The 18,805-nt window shown below is 32.6% G+C and overlaps 2 protein-coding genes and 1 long non-coding RNA gene across 11 annotated transcripts in view; all 3 read right to left on the minus strand.

Annotated features, from left to right (window-relative positions):
• LOC142230536 (uncharacterized) overlaps positions 1–11,583 on the minus strand; it is a 120,193-nt gene extending 108,610 nt beyond the window's left edge. Inside the window, exons 1-3 of one of the 2 annotated variants that reach the window (XM_075301179.1) lie at positions 11,258–11,583; positions 2,630–3,628; positions 22–111 (exon numbers count right to left, since the gene is read on the minus strand). In XM_075301179.1, the coding sequence (XP_075157294.1) occupies positions 22–111; positions 2,630–3,628; positions 11,258–11,347 (1,179 nt within the window). In that variant the 5' untranslated portion in view covers positions 11,348–11,583. The remainder of the gene's footprint in view (positions 1–21; positions 112–2,629; positions 3,629–11,257) is intronic. The other variant, XM_075301180.1, reaches the window with a different exon arrangement.
• Positions 1–18,805, minus strand: part of LOC142230627 (uncharacterized) — a 339,644-nt gene that overhangs the window by 152,298 nt on the left and 168,541 nt on the right. The gene's annotated exons all lie outside the window — the stretch shown is intronic.
• Positions 16,738–18,805, minus strand: part of LOC142230618 (carboxypeptidase D) — a 266,046-nt gene continuing 263,978 nt past the window's right edge. For 5 of the 8 annotated variants that reach the window (XM_075301259.1, XM_075301257.1, XM_075301254.1 and 2 more), the window contains one exon: positions 16,738–17,608. In XM_075301259.1, the coding sequence (XP_075157374.1) occupies positions 17,453–17,608 (156 nt within the window). In that variant the 3' untranslated portion in view covers positions 16,738–17,452. Of the gene's footprint in view, positions 17,609–18,030; positions 18,490–18,805 lie in introns of all 8 variants that reach the window. The other 3 variants (XR_012720753.1, XR_012720754.1, XM_075301256.1) reach the window with 3 other exon arrangements.

Genomic DNA, 18,805 nt, shown 5'->3' on the forward strand with positions numbered 1-18,805 from the left:
TAATTAAATGGATAAACATACCTCTGGTGTATTGTCGTCCTGTGTATCCTCTGTATAATCTATAGGTGAAGCACTCCTTAGATATGTCACATCCATATCATTTACACGATTCTGGAAAAAAAAACATAATCAGTATAAATACACCCATAAATACTGTACTGAGGAACGAAATTTGACATATTTGACGAATTCATGACTAACGTTACTACAATTGTCTCTAGACTGTTTTATTTGGATATAAAGAAAAAAATTAACCGCAGTGGAAAACTTCGTTTGTCTAAAATTTCGTTCATCAGAAAAGAAAACTCTTCTTTCAAATGGATTTATTGGATCTATTAAATTTGTAATTGAAAAAAAAACTCTGCACGGACGAAAAAGGCTGTTTTTCATATGTTTGGGTGTAAAAATTATATGTTTGGAACTAAAATTTTTTAACACAATATTTTTAAGTGCAATTCTCATAAACTAGCATAACATGTTTGTTACATATATCCCAGCAAAAAAAGCGTCGCCAAAAGAGTAATGAGAATGTTCTTTTTGGATCCGGAAGTGGTGCAAAATTGACGCAGAAGCGATGAATTTAACATGGGCTTGTCATAGGACGGAAGTCCTCCATTTCAACAGCCGTTGCACTGAATTTGCATCACTTCTTTAGGTGTGATCCGAATTAAATGTTTTAGATGTAAATTAAAAAATTCTATGATATTTTGTGAAATAAATAATTTGTATAATTTTTTAATGGATTCTAACGCTTGTCGGAAACGTTTGACCTCAAATATTTTCAAAAATTCACAATTTTTTCAGATTGAATTTAGCATTTTTTTCGACAAAATTTAAGTGATTTGTACCATTTTATGAATTCTTACTCTGTTTTTAACCTATTTGAAACAAAACAAGTAAGTTCGGCCAGGCCGAATCTTATGTACCCTCCACCATGGATTGCGTAGAAACTTCTTCGAAAGACTGTCATCCACAATCGAATTACTTGGGTTGTGGTATCTTAAATCGTTTTCTAAATTGTGAGTTAGTCCATACGTGATACAAAATAATACAAATAATTACGAATCGATATGGACTTTTGCACGGTACGTAGGGGGCCAGAATTGAAATATGGGGGTCGCTTATATGGGGGCTATATACAATTATGGAGTTGATATGGACCAATTTTTGTGTGATTGGGGATCGATTTATCTGAGGGCTATATATAACTATAGACCGATATGGACCTAGTTAGGCATGGTTGTTAACGGCCATATACTAGCACAATGTACCAAATTTCAACTGACTCGGATGAAATTTGCTCCTCCAAGAGGCTGCAAAACCAAATCTCGGGATCGGTTTATATGGGGTCTATATATGATTATGGACTGATATGGACCACTTTTGGCATGGTTGTTAAATATCATATACTACCACCACGTACAAAATTTCAACCAGATCGGATGAATTTTACTTCTCCAAAAGGCACCGGAGGTCAAATCTGGCGATCGGTTTATATTGGGGCTATATATAATTATGGACCGATGTGGACCAATTTTTGCATGGTTGTTAGTTACCATATACTAACACCATGTACCAAATTTCAGCCGGATCGGATGAAATTTGCTTCTCTTAGAGGCCTCGCAAGCCAAATCGGGGGATCGGTTTATATGGGGGCTATATATAATTATGAACCGATGTGGACCAATTTTTGCATGGTTGTTAGAGACCACATACTAACATCATGTACCAAATTTCAGCCGGATCGGATGAAATTTGCTTCTCTTAGAGGCCTCGCAAGCCAAATTTGGGGGTCCGTTTATATGGGGGCTATACGTAAAAGTGGACCGATATGGCCCATTTGCAATACCATCCGACCTACATCAATAACAACTACTTGTGCCAAGTTTGAAGTCGATAGCTTGTTTCGTTCGGAAGTTAGCGTGATTTCAACAGACGGGCGGACGGACGGACATGCTCAGATCGACTCAGAATTTCACCACGACCCAGAATATATATACTTTCTGGGGTCTTAGAGCAATATTTCGATGTGTTACAAACGGAAGGACAAAGTTAATATACCCCCCATCCTATGGTGGAGGGTATAAAAAGTTAAAATTATCCATTAAAAGTATGAAAAAACCAAGTTATAAAAAATAGAATTAAAAGAACTTCCTGGGTAGTTAAAATAAAGAACATCATTGGGAGTGCATCTTCTGGAAGTGCTTTTAAAGTTGTGCCTTTGGAAGAACTTCCAAATTTTTTTTGCTGGGATGTTAATATGTGAGAACATATTATGTTTGGGGCATAAAATGTTTGTAAATATAATATGCTTAGATGCAAAAATATATTAATTTAGAAATAGCCTATAAACATATATGTGTTTAGAAAGAGAGACCTAGAGAGTATGCTGCAAGTAAAATAATGGAAGTAACCAATCGGCGCCTTAAAAATGTATCCACACAAAGAAAATTTCATTAAAATTTTTTCTACCTAAATATGGCCTCAGGTGAAACATAATATGTTTGAAAAATACAAACAATATTTTGTTTTGATCAATCCTGAACATATTTATGCTTGAAGCAAAATGTGTTTGGGGTATATGTTACAGAAGCGATTTTTTTGAGGGTGTATATATATATAGACTCACCTCTATAGCTATGAATTCAGCCAAACTTCCGTCATTATCAATATCAATATCCATAATATCTTTGGACAATGGCCTTGGCTCTATGTATTTCATATAGTCTTGTCTATCAATCATTTCGAATTCCAAATCACTTTCTTCTTCTACCACATATGTGTCAAGTGTTGGAATATCATCATTGGAATTAACATTCACATAACTTTCCACCGAACGAATGTTATCATCCATAACTTCTGTCAAAGGCATGGTAGAATCCATGTACAGTTCAGCAGCATCACAATCGAATTGGAACTTTAGAGAATCACATGGCAGCTCTTGCTCTTCGAGGACGCCTCTTTGTGGTTGTTCTATTTTAACCCATTGTGGGTGTAGGTATTCCTCCATTTTTACATTCTCAATGATTTCAGGTCTTTGAGCTTTACATACGCTGGCTTGTATAAAATCCATTTTACAAAATGTTCCATTACTTTTTGGACTCTGAGGGATGGGGCCCGAAGTAGCTGGAATTGTTACATTATAGGTTTGATTTAAATCTCCACCAGTAATGAATGTCGTATCCTTTGGTATATTTTTTAGGATACCTTTAGCTCTCGGACTTTTGGATGATTTTAAAGGAGAAGTTTCTCTGCTCCACGATGATATTGCCACATGTTGAGTTTCAATTAATTCTGGAAAATTTTGATAACATTTGTGTACGTCCTTTGAAGAAGTGTTTTGGAAAGTCTTGGCTTTGATTAATAAGTCCTCAATTTCTTGATCTGTCAATTCCCTTATAGGGGGATTTGATCCTAGAGGAGATGTATAATGTCCCGCCGTTTGATGATCTGTCGACCTATCGCTTTCTATTTGAGTTTCAATATCTTCATCGCGTTGGTGAATAATTCTCTCAGTGTGAGATTTAATGCACGGCCGATGAGGAAAGTTCCTCGAGCCAATTGAATTGGTATTTTTCGTTATATTAGAATTTGAGACTTTTTGCTGAAGATACTCTGGCCTTATATGCTGAAAGGAAATTTAAAAATAATTAACCTTTAATTATTTTTTTGCACAAGGTTATCGAAAAAAATATAGAATATGCAAAATGGTAAATAAAGAACTTAAAAAAAAAAAAATTGTATGTGTTTTGTTTTTGAAAAAATATTTGTAGTATCTTAAAAAATACGGTGCGTACTAAGTTTTTTTAAAGCATTTATATATATATATATATATATATATATATATATATATATATATATATATATATATATATATATATATATATATATATATATATATATATATATATATATATATATATATATATATATATATATATATATATATATATATATATATATATATATATATATATATATATATATATATATATATATATATATATATATATATATTAAAGTCAAGTTGACCTTAGCCCAAAATTTTTTTCTTTTATGTTATGATGCCCATTTTTACGTCAATTCACTTAATTATAAGGACAATACGACTTGATTGAAAAGTTTATTGAATTTGGACAAGGAAAAAAGCTTTATATCAGAGAAATGCGTCTTCTACGACAAGCGAAATTCGCATTCGTATTCTGCCTCACGACAATATTTTTTTCAGTGTAATGTGACACCAAGCTATAGCATAGTAACTACTTTGCAAGATGTTGTTTATTATTAGAGGCGAATTTTTTAATAAATATTTTTTCAATATATTTTTGTAGTTGTTTTTTAATATTTGATCAAGGAAATTTTGTGATTCTTCTAATTTGCAAACCCCTCTCAAAAGAACAGCAATGGAATTGAAAAAAGCCAAATGACACAGATTCAAGTGAAATTTTCAATTTTATTTTTATACCCAAAGAGTAAAATTAATATTGTAGCTACACGCAAAGAAAAAAAACGTTTGGAAAACGTGTACCGAAAACGTTTTTCTTTTGTTAGAGTTTTTTGAATTGCTTCGAAAATTTTAAACTTGTATCACAAAAAAAAAAAAAATCGTTTGTTACAAAATTTTTATTTTTTCAATAAAAAAAGTTATTTTTGAAACAACAACACAGTCCATTTCGTTTATATCAAACACTGTTCTTTTCTGACTTTAGGTCTTTAATAAGACACATTTTACAGTTCAAAATTTAATATACTACAATGTAATGTTGAACATTTTTTCGGAATCTTCCGAACATATCTGGAATATATGTAAAAAAAAACAACAAAACTTTGGTCGAAGCAGGGATCGAACCCACGATCCTTGGCATGCAAGTCGGACGTAGCAACCACTGCTCCACGGTGCCAAACTAAATGTTTGTTTCTGTTAAATAAACTTTGTTTATTCCGCAAGCTATGCTATATAAATATAACTTATATGGATATTTATCTATTGATGACCATAACAGGTACATAACTCAGTGGTTAGTGTGTTGGCTTACAATGTGCATGGTCCGCGGTTCGATTCTCCGTCCAGGCGAAAGGTAAAAAATTTTTAAAAATTTATAAAATTTTAAAAATTTATAAAATATAATTTCTTCTACATTGTTGGTATTACAGGAAAAGGTGTTAAGGACTAAAAACCTCGTGGATGTGAGAAAGATGTGATGGAAAAAGCAATTAGCAAGAAAACAATCATGCCTGTTCTGGGTCACACCGCATTGTGCACCACACTATACACTTTCTACACACCACACACAAAGTTAGTTGTTCTGAGTCACACGTGTGAACACTTTTTTTCGCACTTTTAATCGAAAAATGTGACAGCTGGTTTTTTCTGCAAGCCATATTATTTACAGACAGAAAATTATAAACAAAACATATTTTGCCGGTATAAACATAAAAAATTAAAAGTAAGTGCGTAATTCAAAGCCATAAAATGCCTGCCTGATTTTTGTTAGCAGTGAATAATGTAAGGACAAGAGCAATTTATCAAGAACAAATAAGAAGGCGACAATTGCGTGATGCTTCAAATCTGTTTTGATGTGTTTTTTCTATCCCTCAATGTTACTCATGAACAAACGATCGCCGTGTCGTTCTCGTTTTTGTTTTTGACGGCGGAGAAGTTTTTTTTTTGGTCAAACATTTTTTAACATCCATACATTAAAGGAAATTTAATTATAGTGGACATAATTAACTATTCTGTTAAGGTTTTTCTCATTTGTATTGCTTAAATATTTACAATAATATTGAAAACAAATTTTCTATCGTGGCGGCCTCCATGTGCAGAAAGATATTGGCGGCGTTAGTTTTTTTTTTTTAATTTGCTCAGTGATTTGTGCAGAATTGAAGATGCCATATTTTTCATGCAATAAATTTGGTAAAATTCACATTTCTTAGCCCATTGATTTTGTAAAAGTTATAATTTAATTACCTTATATTTTCAAAAAGACCTTTTATTTGTTTAGGAAAGCGGATAGTATTCACAAAAGTCAAAGATAATAGCTCCGTTCGAGAACCCGATAATTTTTGATAATTATTACAAATTTTTACTGGAAGTCGTTCGTTTACACCAAAACGCTAGCAAAAGAGAGCCGGAGAGAGACTTCATTTGACAGTTATGAGATAGAGAAATTGCAAGTTTTTGCTAGAGATTTTTTTCCCAGTAAAATCTTGCAAACCATAGCATACGTTGCCTGCTGGTTATTGATAACAAACAAAGTACCAATACAATGTACATGTTCGGCAACTACGATTGGAAGTTAAATATACAGGATTCGTTTTTGTTTTCAATGTTTTAGCAGCTGAAATGTTCACTATGCAAATAGTTACTGGATACCGTTCGTGTACTTTTCAGCAATTTTAAGCAAAGAGTGTAAAATACACTCTTACTCTCTTGCTAGTTTTTACTGGATATTTTTTACTGGGAAAGTACGCAAACAGACATAATTTTGCTTAAAATTTTTTTGTGTTAACTTTTAAAAATTGTGGCAATATTATACTTTCGAACACACTGAAAATCAGCTGATTAAAACAACCTCAAAATTTATACACCAATCAGAGGAAATTTCGGTTCAAATTTTAGTTGGATTTTTAAAATCGTGGTTTCTGCCATATATAAGTGACTTTCCCAATAAAGTATGCAAATATTTATAAAAAACATATTATAGTTTCAGAATCTGTTATCTATTTGTTATAAAAACTTCTAACTTTGCATACGATGGCTGTACACTAAGCCTACACAAAAGAAATGTTCGTGTACATTTTTCAGGTCTATGACGGTGTATAGTGTTGGCCAGAACACCTATTAAGTGTGACACCACACGAAAATTGTACATGTGTGTACCAGAAAAGACACGATAATTTAATTACCTTATATTTTCAAAAAGACCTTTGATTTGTTTAGGAAAGCGGATAGTATTCACAAAAATCAAAGATAATTTTGCTTAAAACTTTTTATACCCTCCACCATAGGATGGGGGGGCATATTAACTTTGTCATTCCGTTTGTAACACATCGAAATATTGCTCTAAGACCCATAAAGTATATATATTCTGGGACGTGGTGAAATTCTGAGTCGATCTGAGCATGTCCGTCCGTCCGTCCGTCTGTTGAAATCACGCTAACTTCCGAACGAAACAAGCTATAGACGTGAAACTTGGCACAAGTAGTTGTTATTGATGTAGGTCAGATGGTATTGCAAATGGGCCATATCGGCCCACTTTTACGTATAGCCCCCATATAAACGGACCCGCAAATTTGGCTTGAGAGGCCTCTAAGAGAAGCAAATTTCATCCGATCCGGCTGAAAGTTGGTACATGGTGTTAGTATACGGTCTCTAACAACCATGCAAAAATTGGTCCACATCGGTCCATAATTATATATAGCCCCCATATAAACCGATCCCCCGATTTGGCTTGAAGAGCCTCTAAGAGCAACAATTTTCATCCGATCCAGCTGAAATTTGGTACATGGTGTTAGTATATGGTCTCTAACAACCAAGCAAAAATTGGTCCATATCGGTCCATAATTATATATAGCCCCCATATTAACCGATCACCAGATTTGACCTCCGGAGCCTCTTGGAAGAGCAAAACTCTTCCCATTAAGTTGAAATTTGGTACGTGATGTTAGTTTTTATTGTTTTTATACCCTCCACCATAGAATGGGGGGTATATTAACTTTGTCATTCCGTTTGTAATACATCGAAATATTGATCTAAGACCACATAAAGTATATATATTCTGGGTCGTGGTGAAATTCTGAGTCGATCTAATCATGTCCGTCCGTCCGTCTGTTGAAATCACGCTAACTTCCGAACGAAACAAGCTATCGACTTAAAACTTGGCACAAGTAGTTGTTATTGATGTAGGTCGGATGGTATTGCAAATGGGCCATATTGGTCCACTTTTACGTATAGCCCCCATATAAACCGATCCCCAGATTTGGCTTGCGGAGACTCTAAGAGAAGCAAATTTCATCCGATCCGGCTGAAATTTGGTACATGGTGTTAGTATATGGTTTCTAACAACCATGCAAAAATTGGTCCACATCGGTTTATAATTATATATAGCCCCCATATAAACCTGTCCCCAGATGTGGCTTGCGGATCCTCTTGGAGAAGCAAATTTCATCCGATCCGGCTGAAATTTGGTACAGGGTGTTAATATATGGTCTCTAACAACCATGCAAAAATTGGTCCACTTCGGTCCATAATTATATATAGCTCCCATATAAACCGGTCCCCAGATGTGGCTTGCGGAGCCTCTAAGAGAAGCAAATTTCATCCGATCCGGCTGAAATTTGGTACATGGCGTAAGTATATGGTCTCTAACAACCATGCAAAAATTGGTTCACATCGGTCCATAAATATATATAGCCCTTATATAAACCGATCCCCAGATGTAACCTCCGGATCCTCTTGGAGGAGCAAAATTCATCTGATTCAGTTGAAATTTAGTACGTGATGTTAATATATGGCCTCAAACACCCATGCAAAAATTGGTCCATATGAGTCCATAATTATATATAGCCCCCATATAAACCGATCCCGAGATTTGGTTTTGGAGCCTCTTGAACGAGCAAATTTCATCCGAAATTTGGTACATTGTTATAGTATATGAACGTTATGAACTATGCCTAACTAGGTCCATATCGGTCTATAGCCCTCAGATAAATCGATCCCCTATCACACAAAACTTGGTCCATATCAAGTTCATAATTGTATATACACCGAAAAAACTTTTCGTAGTTAAACAAACGCTATTTTAACTTATTTTTATGCGAAAAAAATATTTGTTGGTAGTTAAATTTTATTATTTTTTCGAAATTTTCCTTAGGCCAATGAAATTTTCCCCTTTTTAAGTATGTCTCAAACATTTTATGAACTAAACGTGAGTATAAAGTTCAATGACCGTACACATGAGTTCAATATGAACTAACGCAAAAGAAAATTTTCGAGCGAGTCCCAAAAATAGTAAGAATGAACTACAGTATGGTTAAAAAGGTCATGATTTGGCGCCAATGATTTTATTCTTTACTTTTAGTTAATTTTTTCTTCTATGAGAGGGTGTAATTTCGTGAGTTGTAGATAAAAAGTAACACAGGGCATTAAATTTTTCTGGTTTTAACAACGCTTTGTAGAAATCTCAAAATGTGGAGTATAATTTAGTTCAATTTTCGTACGATGTAGTTCATTCTTCCTATGAAATAGTTTACTTTTTTCTGTGTAGCTCCCATATAAGCAAACCCAGTATTTCAATTCTGGCTCTCTGAGTACCGTGCAAAAGTCCATATCGATTGGTAATTATTTGTAGACTTACCTATACATATCGTTTTTGTCTAATAGATACCACGTATGGACTAACTTACAAATTAGAAGACGATGTTAAGAAGTTTTAAGATACCTTACCATCGGTAAGTATTACCACAACTCAAGTAATTCGATTGTGAATTTATACCCTGCGTCACACTGTGGAACAGGGTATTATAAGTTAGTGCATATGTTTGTAACACCCAGAAGGAGACGAGATAGACACATGGTGTCTTTGGCAATAATGCTCAGGGTGGGTCGATGTAACCGTGTCCGTTTGTCCGTCCGTCTGTCTGTGAACACATTTTTGTGATCAAAGTCTAGGTCGCAATTTAAGTCCAATCGCCTTCAAATGTTCCTAATTTGGATCAGAATAGAACCCTATTGATTTTGGAAGAAATCGGTTCAGATTTAGATATAGCTCCCATATATATCTTTCGCCCGATATACACTAATATGGACCCAGCAGCCAGAGTTTTATACCGATTGCCTTGAAATTTTGTACAAACATAACACTTAGTCGTATATTCAAATGTGCAAAATTTGATTGAAATCGGTTCAGATTTAGATATAGCTCCCATATATATCTTTCGCCCGATATGGACTTATATGGCCAGATTTTTGGCCGAATTTGGCTGAAATTTTGCACTAGGAGTACAATTAGTAGTATAGTCAAGTGTGCAAAATTTGATTGAAATCGGTTCAGATTTAGATATAGCTCCCATATATATGTTTTTCTGATTTCGACAAAAATGGTCAAAATACCAACATTTTCCTTGTTAAGTCGCCACTGCTTAGTCGAAAAGTTGTAAAAATGACTCTAATTTTCCAAAACTTCTAATACATATATATCGAGCGATAAATCATAAATAAACTTTTGCATTGTTTCCTTAAAATTGCTTCAGATTTAAATGTTTCCCATATTTTTTTACTAAAATTGTGTTCCACCCTAGTGCATTAACCAACTTAAATTTTGAGTCTATAGATTTTGTAAAAGTCTATCAAATTCTGTCCAAATCTAGTAATATTTAAATGTATGTATTTGGGACAAACCTTTATATATAGCACCCAACACATTTGGCGGATATATGGTATCGAAAATTTCGATCTACAAAGTGGTGCAGGGTATAATATAGTCGGCCCGCCCGACTTTAAACTTTCCTTACTTGTTTTAGAATATTTTAAACATTTTTCGAAAAATTTAGCTAAAATTATTAGGCACAACTACTTTTTTGTCACAAAAATATCAAGTTATAATTTAATTCTACTTTTACAGATTTATTCTTAATTTTAGCGTCAACATTCTAAAAAAAGGAATAAAATTGGAATTCAAAATTGCAAAAAAAGGTCTTTAGCGCCATACGAAATTAGAGATTGGCGCAATTGTGATAAAATATATCAATTTTACGAAATTCCAAACTACTTTGTGGGAAATACGTATTTAGGTAGTAAATCTTTAAACTAAACCATAATAATGTCTATGAACTAAAATAGAGTTAAATTGGCTTTAGTGCCTTGGAGGTTTAACTTGTTTTGAGTGTAGCTGCGAGAGTAGACATTTCAAAAAATCATTTGTCAATAATTTCGATGAAAATCATGCCCACCAAATAATCACATTCCCGTTGAATTTCGATTCCTGCCTAAGTTAGGAAAATTTCTATAAGCCACGAGTTACGACCCACTAGAGTACGTTGCAATTAAAATTTATAAAGATACGGGGCAATACAAAATTGTTATAACCTTTGAATATTTTCTGGGAATTTTGTACATAAGTTTTGAAAAAAATCATTTTGTACAAAATTCCAATTTTTTTTTTCAAAATAAATAACTAGTCACAAAAACTATTTGGGACACATAAAAAATAAGCATTCTATTGTTATTGTTCATTTGTTAGATTGAAGGTCAACTTACCTGAAAATCAAAATTCCTCGATTGTGTCACTGGCTTTGTGTTACTGTTCATTGAAAATCCATAGAACTGTTTACCATTGAATTCGTTCATTATGCAATGTTTAAAAATGTCCTTGTTGACCTATACTAAGAAAGGTACTACTATGACGAATTTTAGATATCCCCGTTTGGTTTTTCTTCTTTCACTTCTGTTTTACGTTTTTTTTATGATGTGTTATAGCAAAAAGTAACAAAATTCTTTATTTATTTGAAAAACAAATATTATAAAGATTATCCAAAATATAAATGAAAGTATTGTCAATTTAAATTTTCTTTTACTCTGACATTTATTTCGTAGTCAAATGTTTAGAAATGAAAATAAACTGAATTGAAGCAGGTACAAATTATGACTGAGTGTCTACCGGCACATATGGTCAATGGCTGTGTGTTTTTGTTAACATTTCAAAGGACACCACCTGCTACATCTTCCAATTGGTTGGTTGTGTATGACAGGTCCCTAAAGAGAGAGGGTTGAAATATTTTAAATTTTATTGTCTTCTTCTTTTTCAACTGTACCAATAGGGGTTAATTGTTAGGTGGTTTAATGACATCAGTTATGTTACATATGTCAATGTGTGTTAAATATTCAGCTATCTTAACTAAAATTTATACCTTGCATTTCAATAAATATTGTTTACATCAGAAAAGGTGAAACTAAAAATTTATATAACCAATACTAATTGTACAAAAAATCATCCAGTTTGCATTAACCAACGACAGATCTAAAAGTAGAGGAGGAAGCCGCTGCGTCGTGCCCAGAGAATGAAGCCGCTGAGTCGCGCCGCCGATTTCAATCGCCGCCGACCATTTTTGGCCAGTCGACGCCGAATATGTCGACTCATCTCGACTCAAATTAAGCCGCCAATTAATCAAAAATATCGATTTAAATCAGATAAATGTATTACTTATTGTCGTATATTTTCCAAAATGTTTAACCTCCCACCCACAATCCATCAATTTCACGCAGCTATAATACTCGAAAAATTAACTCAGAAAATTTGAATGCAATGTAAATTTGATTGTAAGATTGGTTGTACAACTAACATAATCTCATTACCATTCGAATAATTTCAAATTGATTTTATAATGGATAATTGTTCACCGCCGAATGACAAATTTATATCGGCTTAGTCGTCAAGCCGCCTCCGCCGGAGGCAAAAATTTAGTGTCAGCCGCCGCCGACAAAAATGGGTCGGCTTCATTCTCTGGTCGTGCCGCCTATTTTATCCACCACAAGTTACGACCCACTAGAGTACGTTGCAATTAAAATTTATAAAGATACGGGGCAATACAAAATTGTTATAACCTTTAAATATTTTCTGGGAATTTTGTACATAAGTTTTGAAAAAAATCATTTTGTACAAAATTCCAAAAATTTTTTTTCAAAATAAATAACTAGTCACAAAAACTATTTGGGACACATAAAAAATAAACATTCTATTGTTATTGTTCATTTGTTAGATTGAAGGTCAACTTACCTGAAAATCAAAATTCCTCGATTGTGTCACTGGCTTTGCAATTGTGTCACTGGCTTTGGCCATGCATTGCCGAGTACTTCGTTACATCTCGACTGAAAATCAATAACTGAAACTAATATTTTTATTCTAACTAATTTAACACTACGTTTCTGTCATAATTTAGTAGAAAATCGGGCACATCACAGATGAATGAAATGAATATTTGATTGCCAGATTTGTTGTACAATTAATTTAACAGTGGTTGGCAGAGAATAAAGCCGACCCATTTTTGTCGGCGGCGGCTGACACTCAATTTTTGCCTCCGGCCGCGGCGTCTTGACGGCTAAGTCGATATAAATTTGTCTATTCGGTGGCGCACAATTATCCATTATAAAATCAATTTGATGTCATCCAAATGGTAATGAGATTAATTGTACAACCAAACTTACAATACATTTCATTAAAAATTTCGAAGCTAAATTTTTGCAAAATTATTGCAGCAATTTGATAATGATCAATTGTGGGTGGTAAGTTCAAAGAATATAATAATTTTTTGATTAATTGGCGGCTAAGTTTGAGTTCGCCTTTCATTCAAGGTGTAATGGAGTCAATCCCAGTTTCGACCAAATACCAAAAAAAAATTTCACTCACAGTTGCCACTCGAGCCCAAAATTATCTACCAAAATTTGAAGAAAATTTTACCAAAAAACTATCAAACAAAAAATCTTATTTTGTCAAAATTTTATTTCTATAGATTTTTTTTCTCAAAATTTTGTTGCTATAGAAAAATTTTATAAATTTTATTTCTATAGACAATTTTTTTGAAATTTCAACTAACCGATTTCAACCAAATTTGGCACACATAGCTACAATGCTAATTCTACTCTCTGTGCAAAATTTCAACTAAATCGGAGTTAAAAATTGGCCTCTGTGGTCATATGAGTGTAAATCGGGCGAACGATATATATGGGTGCTATATCTAAATCTGAACCGATTTCAATCAAATTTGGCGCACATGACTATATTACTAATTGTACTCCTAGTGCAAAATTTCAAACAAATTGGGCCAAAACTCTGGCTTCTAGGGCCATATAAGTCCATATCGGGCGAAAGATATATATGGGAGCTATATCTAAATCTGAATCGATTTCAACCAAATTTACAACGCATAGCTACAATGCTAAATCTACTGCCTGTTCAAAATTTCAACCAAACTGGGCCAAAACTCTGGCTTTTATGACCATATTAGTCCATATCGAGAGAAATATATACATGGGAGCTATATCTAAATCTGAACCGATTTCAATCAAATTTCGCACACTTGACTATACTACTAATTGTACTCCTAGTGCAAAATTTCAACCAAATTCGGCCAAAAATCTGGCTTCTGGGGCCATATAAGTCCATATCGGGCGAAAGATATATATGGGAGCTATATCTAAATCTGAACCGATTTCAATCAAATTTTGCACACTTGACTATACGACTAAGTGTTATGTTTGTACAAAATTTCAAGCAAATCGGTATAAAACTCTGGCTACTGGGTTCATATTAGTGCATATCGGGCGAAAGATATATATGGGAGCTATATCTAAATCTGAACCGATTTCTTCCAAAATCAATAGGGTTCTATTCTGACCCAAATTAGGAACATGTGCCAAATTTGAAGGCGATTGGACTTAAATTGCGACCTAGACTTTGATCACAAAAATGTGTTAACAGACAGACGGACGGACAGACGGACATGATTATAGCGACTCAGGGACCCACCCTGAGCATTATTGCCAAAGACACCATGTGTCTATCTCGTCTCCTTCTGAGTGTTACAAACATATGCACTAACTTATAATACCCTGTTCCACAGTGTGGCGCAGGGTATAATATCACCAAAATATTTTCAATTAAAAAGTTAATTGAAGTTGAACATTTTTCAATTAATAAATTAAATGATATAATTAACTTTTTAATAAAGATAGAAACAATAAGTTTATTAAGTCAATGATTGAAAATTTTAAAATTTTTAATTAAAAAATTAATTGATACAATTAATTTTTTTTATCCAATTCGAAAGACTATGCCAGTTAAAAAAGTTGATGAACGTTTTTAAATTTTTAATTAAAAATGTATTTCAAACAATCAATTGTTAATCCAAATAAAAACTCTAAGCCAATTCAGAAAGTAATTGAAAATAGTTCCTTTTTTTAATTAAAAATTAATTGAGTTTTGCGATCAACATCAATTAATTTAATTGAATCAATTAAAAAAATAATTGAAATTTGCTAATGAAATCAATTAATTGTTTAATCAAGAATTTTTTCTATGCCCAATTAAAACTGTGATTGATACTATCATTTTCGAGATTGAAGACATATCAATTAAAAAATTAATTGGATCAATTATTTTCGTGATTGAATCAGAACAAAATTTTTTATGTGTTGTTTGTATTACAGATGATGCTAAGAACAAAAAACCTCGTAGAAGTGAGAAAGATGTGAGGGAAAATGCAATTAGCCAGAAAAGATTGTTCTTTTGAGTTAGACTTTATGAAATTGTTTTTACATCCTGGAAAAGAATAAACGTTTATCACAAGAAGTATATACTTTTCTTCCAAATAAACTTCCTTAAAGCAAATGAAAAACGACCTTTGTCGGCCGAAAATTTCGAATTATTTTTTTGCGTGTATACAATGATTGTACCTGCACACAAAAAAAAAATTCTGATTCAATCATGAAATTAATTGATCCAATTATTTTTTTAATTGAAATGTCTTCAATCACAGAAATGATAGTATCAATTAAAAAAATTAATTGAAGGTCTATTAAAAATTAATTGACACTATTATTTTTTGTGATTGATTTTTGTTTCAATTAAAAAAATTGTTGATACAATTAAATTTTTTATTGAATATTTTTTAAAACTCAATTAAAATTTTAATTGGAAAATTTTTTGTTAACATTTTTACTGTGTGGTACAAATTTCATAAAATATTCTATGGATTCTATTCTCCTTACCTCTTACTTTATAAAGGGTGATTTGTTAAGAGCTTGATAACTTTTAAAAAAAAAAAAACGCATAAAATTTGCAAAATCTCATCGGTTCTTTATTTGAAACGTTAGATTGGTCCATGACATTTACTTTTTGAAGATAATTTCATTTAAATGTTGACCGCGGCTGCGTCTTAGGTGGTCCATTCGGAAGGTCCAATTTTGGGCAACTTTTTCGAGCATTTCGGCCGGAATAGCCCGAATTTCTTCGGAAATGTTGTCTTCCAAAGCTGGAATAGTTGCTGGCTTATTTCTGTAGACTTTAGACTTGACGTAGCCCCACAAAAAATAGTCTAAAGGCGTCAAATCGCATGATCTTGGTGGCCAACTTACCGGTCCATTTCTTGAGATGAATTGTTCTCCGAAGTTTTCCCTCAAAATGGCCATAGAATCGCGAGCTGTGTGGCATGTAGCGCCATCTTGTTGAAACCACATGTCAACCAAGTTCAGTTCTTCCATTTTTGGCAACAAAAAGTTTGTTAGCATCGAACGATAGCGATCGCCATTCACCGTAACGTTGCGTCCAACAGCATCTTTGAAAAAATACGGTCCAATGATTCCACCAGCGTACAAACCACACCAAACAGTGCATTTTTCGGGATGCATGGGCAGTTCTTGAACGGCTTCTGGTTGCTCTTCACTCCAAATGCGGCAATTTTGCTTATTTACGTAGCCATTCAACCAGAAATGAGCCTCATCGCTGAACAAAATTTGTCGATAAAAAAGCGGATTTTCTGCCAACTTTTCTAGGGCCCATTCACTGAAAATTCGACGTTGTGGCAGATCGTAAGTCTATTCATGACGAAATGTCAAAGCATACTGAGCATCTTTCTCTTTGACACCATGTCTGAAATCCCACGTGATCTGTCAAATACTAATGCATGAAAATCCTAACCTCAAAAGAATCACCCTTTATAATATTCAATCAAGCGCTTGTTAAATTAAACATTTTTATTGAAAACAAATTTTATTCTCTAAAAAACGGAAATAAATATATAGATAAATATACATAATTTATAATTAGGATTTTAAAGATATCTCTGTTTTTATTCTTAATAATTGTAAAGAATAATAACTCAAATTTTGTTTAATATTTTTATTGTCTTAAAAAAATATATGCTTAATAGATAAAGTTGAGAACAATCATTTCCATTTTGTTTTCAGGTTAGAGTAAATTTTAAAATTCATAAATTTTTCATCATTCATAATAATAATTTTAAATTTAAAGGATCTTCAAAGTTGTGTTTTGTTTTTGCAGTTTAATAACAGTAAATAAATTTTTGCTATTTATATAATCTAAAGATTTTTGTTGTTGTTTCTTTTACTACTTGCGGGTATACAATTCCGAGGACCGCTTAATATTTTATTTTTCAGTTGTCTCAATTTCCTACTTGAACTATAAGGCAGTACTACATGTTACATGGATGTTACCTAAAGGGGACTGGATGATGATGATGGTGATTCTGATTTGGATGGAGTTAATGATGAGATTATTGCTGGAATTCTAATACTATTACTCTACTCTTCATCTGTTGGTATAGTAGGATCGAAATTTTCACGACTGGCTATATGAATAATGGATAGAATTATGAAAAATGCTATAAATAAATATATGGTACGATAATCGAGAAATATTTCGATCAAAAACAAAAACGATCAGCCAAATAGGTTCGAATAGAGATTGTTGAGACCACTGGTTATCGATGAGAAAATGCCAGAATCTGCTCCATATCCAGGCGTTGGAGGTCTATAGAGATGAGGTGGTGGTCCTGGCACTGGACGATATAATTGTGAAGTGGGTAAAGAACCTTGCTGAAAATGTATAGGAAAAAGAAAGAAAACAAAAACACAAAGTGTTAACCGATTAGTAAAGATATGAATAAAACATAGGGTGACACACTCATAACAACATAGATAATATGAGACACTCTGTGAATTTGTGTGTTGGTAAAAATATTCGTGCATATAAGTATTTTGTGAGGGAGCCTAAAAGTATGCTATGTTTTTTTTTGAGTAAAAATGAAAGGCAACGCTCAATGAAAAAAGTGCTTGAATGAGTGTTAGGTGGTTTGATTTCTTTTCTTTTTTTTTGTTTAACAGGGGACATACACAAAAATCAAAAATAATGCCGATGCGATGATCGAGTAGATTATAATAGATTACTAAATAATTACTATGGTTATCAACTACTATGACAATTATTAAATAAATTTTGTTCAACTATACTTACTAACCACATAACAATTTGCATATTTTTAGATATCATTTCTTGATGTTGGAAAGGGGTATAGGAAAAATTTGTTAGTTTTACCAATCACCAAGCATAATAGGCAGGCAGCAAAACTTTAAAATTAAATATCAAATTTTTATACAAAATTGTAAGCTTTCAAACAATTTTTATTACAAATTAAAGCCAATTCTAAAAAGCCAATTCATTGTTTTTTGTGTGAGAAATGTCTTTCTACTTTATGTATGTTTTTTTTTATTTTCTTTAATGAAATAATATAGTAATATAGTATGCAAAAGGAAATATATTAAACAATATGTCTTTTGAGTTATTTTTTTTCTTATTTTGGTATTTGGCACAACACAACAAACTAATCTGAGGGAAAATGGATTTTATCATTCACATTTTTGCGATTATTCCTGATTTGTGTTCTGGTTGTTGTAACTGTGGTGGGCATGGTAAACTGCTGAAACATATTTGTTCGTTTTTTTTTGGGTTTACGATTTTTTTTTAATATATAAAAAAAATAAAAGTGAAAAAATCAATAAAGATAAAGAAATACATAGAAATCAATAATGATAAAAATACTTGGAAAATTACTCTACTTTCAATATATTTGTCTGTAGTTTAGTTAGTGCGTAAACATGCCTTATATGCTTAAATCTAAATAAAATGATATAGTAAAATTGTAAGAAAGGAAAGAAGTGTTTTAAAGAAAATCTTATATTCTACCAAGTACACTCAATCGCTGCATTTAAGAATTCCAATAGAATGGAAAATAT

The sequence above is a fragment of the Haematobia irritans genome, chromosome 3 (genome assembly GCF_050003625.1).
Source record: "Haematobia irritans isolate KBUSLIRL chromosome 3, ASM5000362v1, whole genome shotgun sequence".
Taxonomy (NCBI): domain Eukaryota; kingdom Metazoa; phylum Arthropoda; class Insecta; order Diptera; family Muscidae; genus Haematobia; species Haematobia irritans.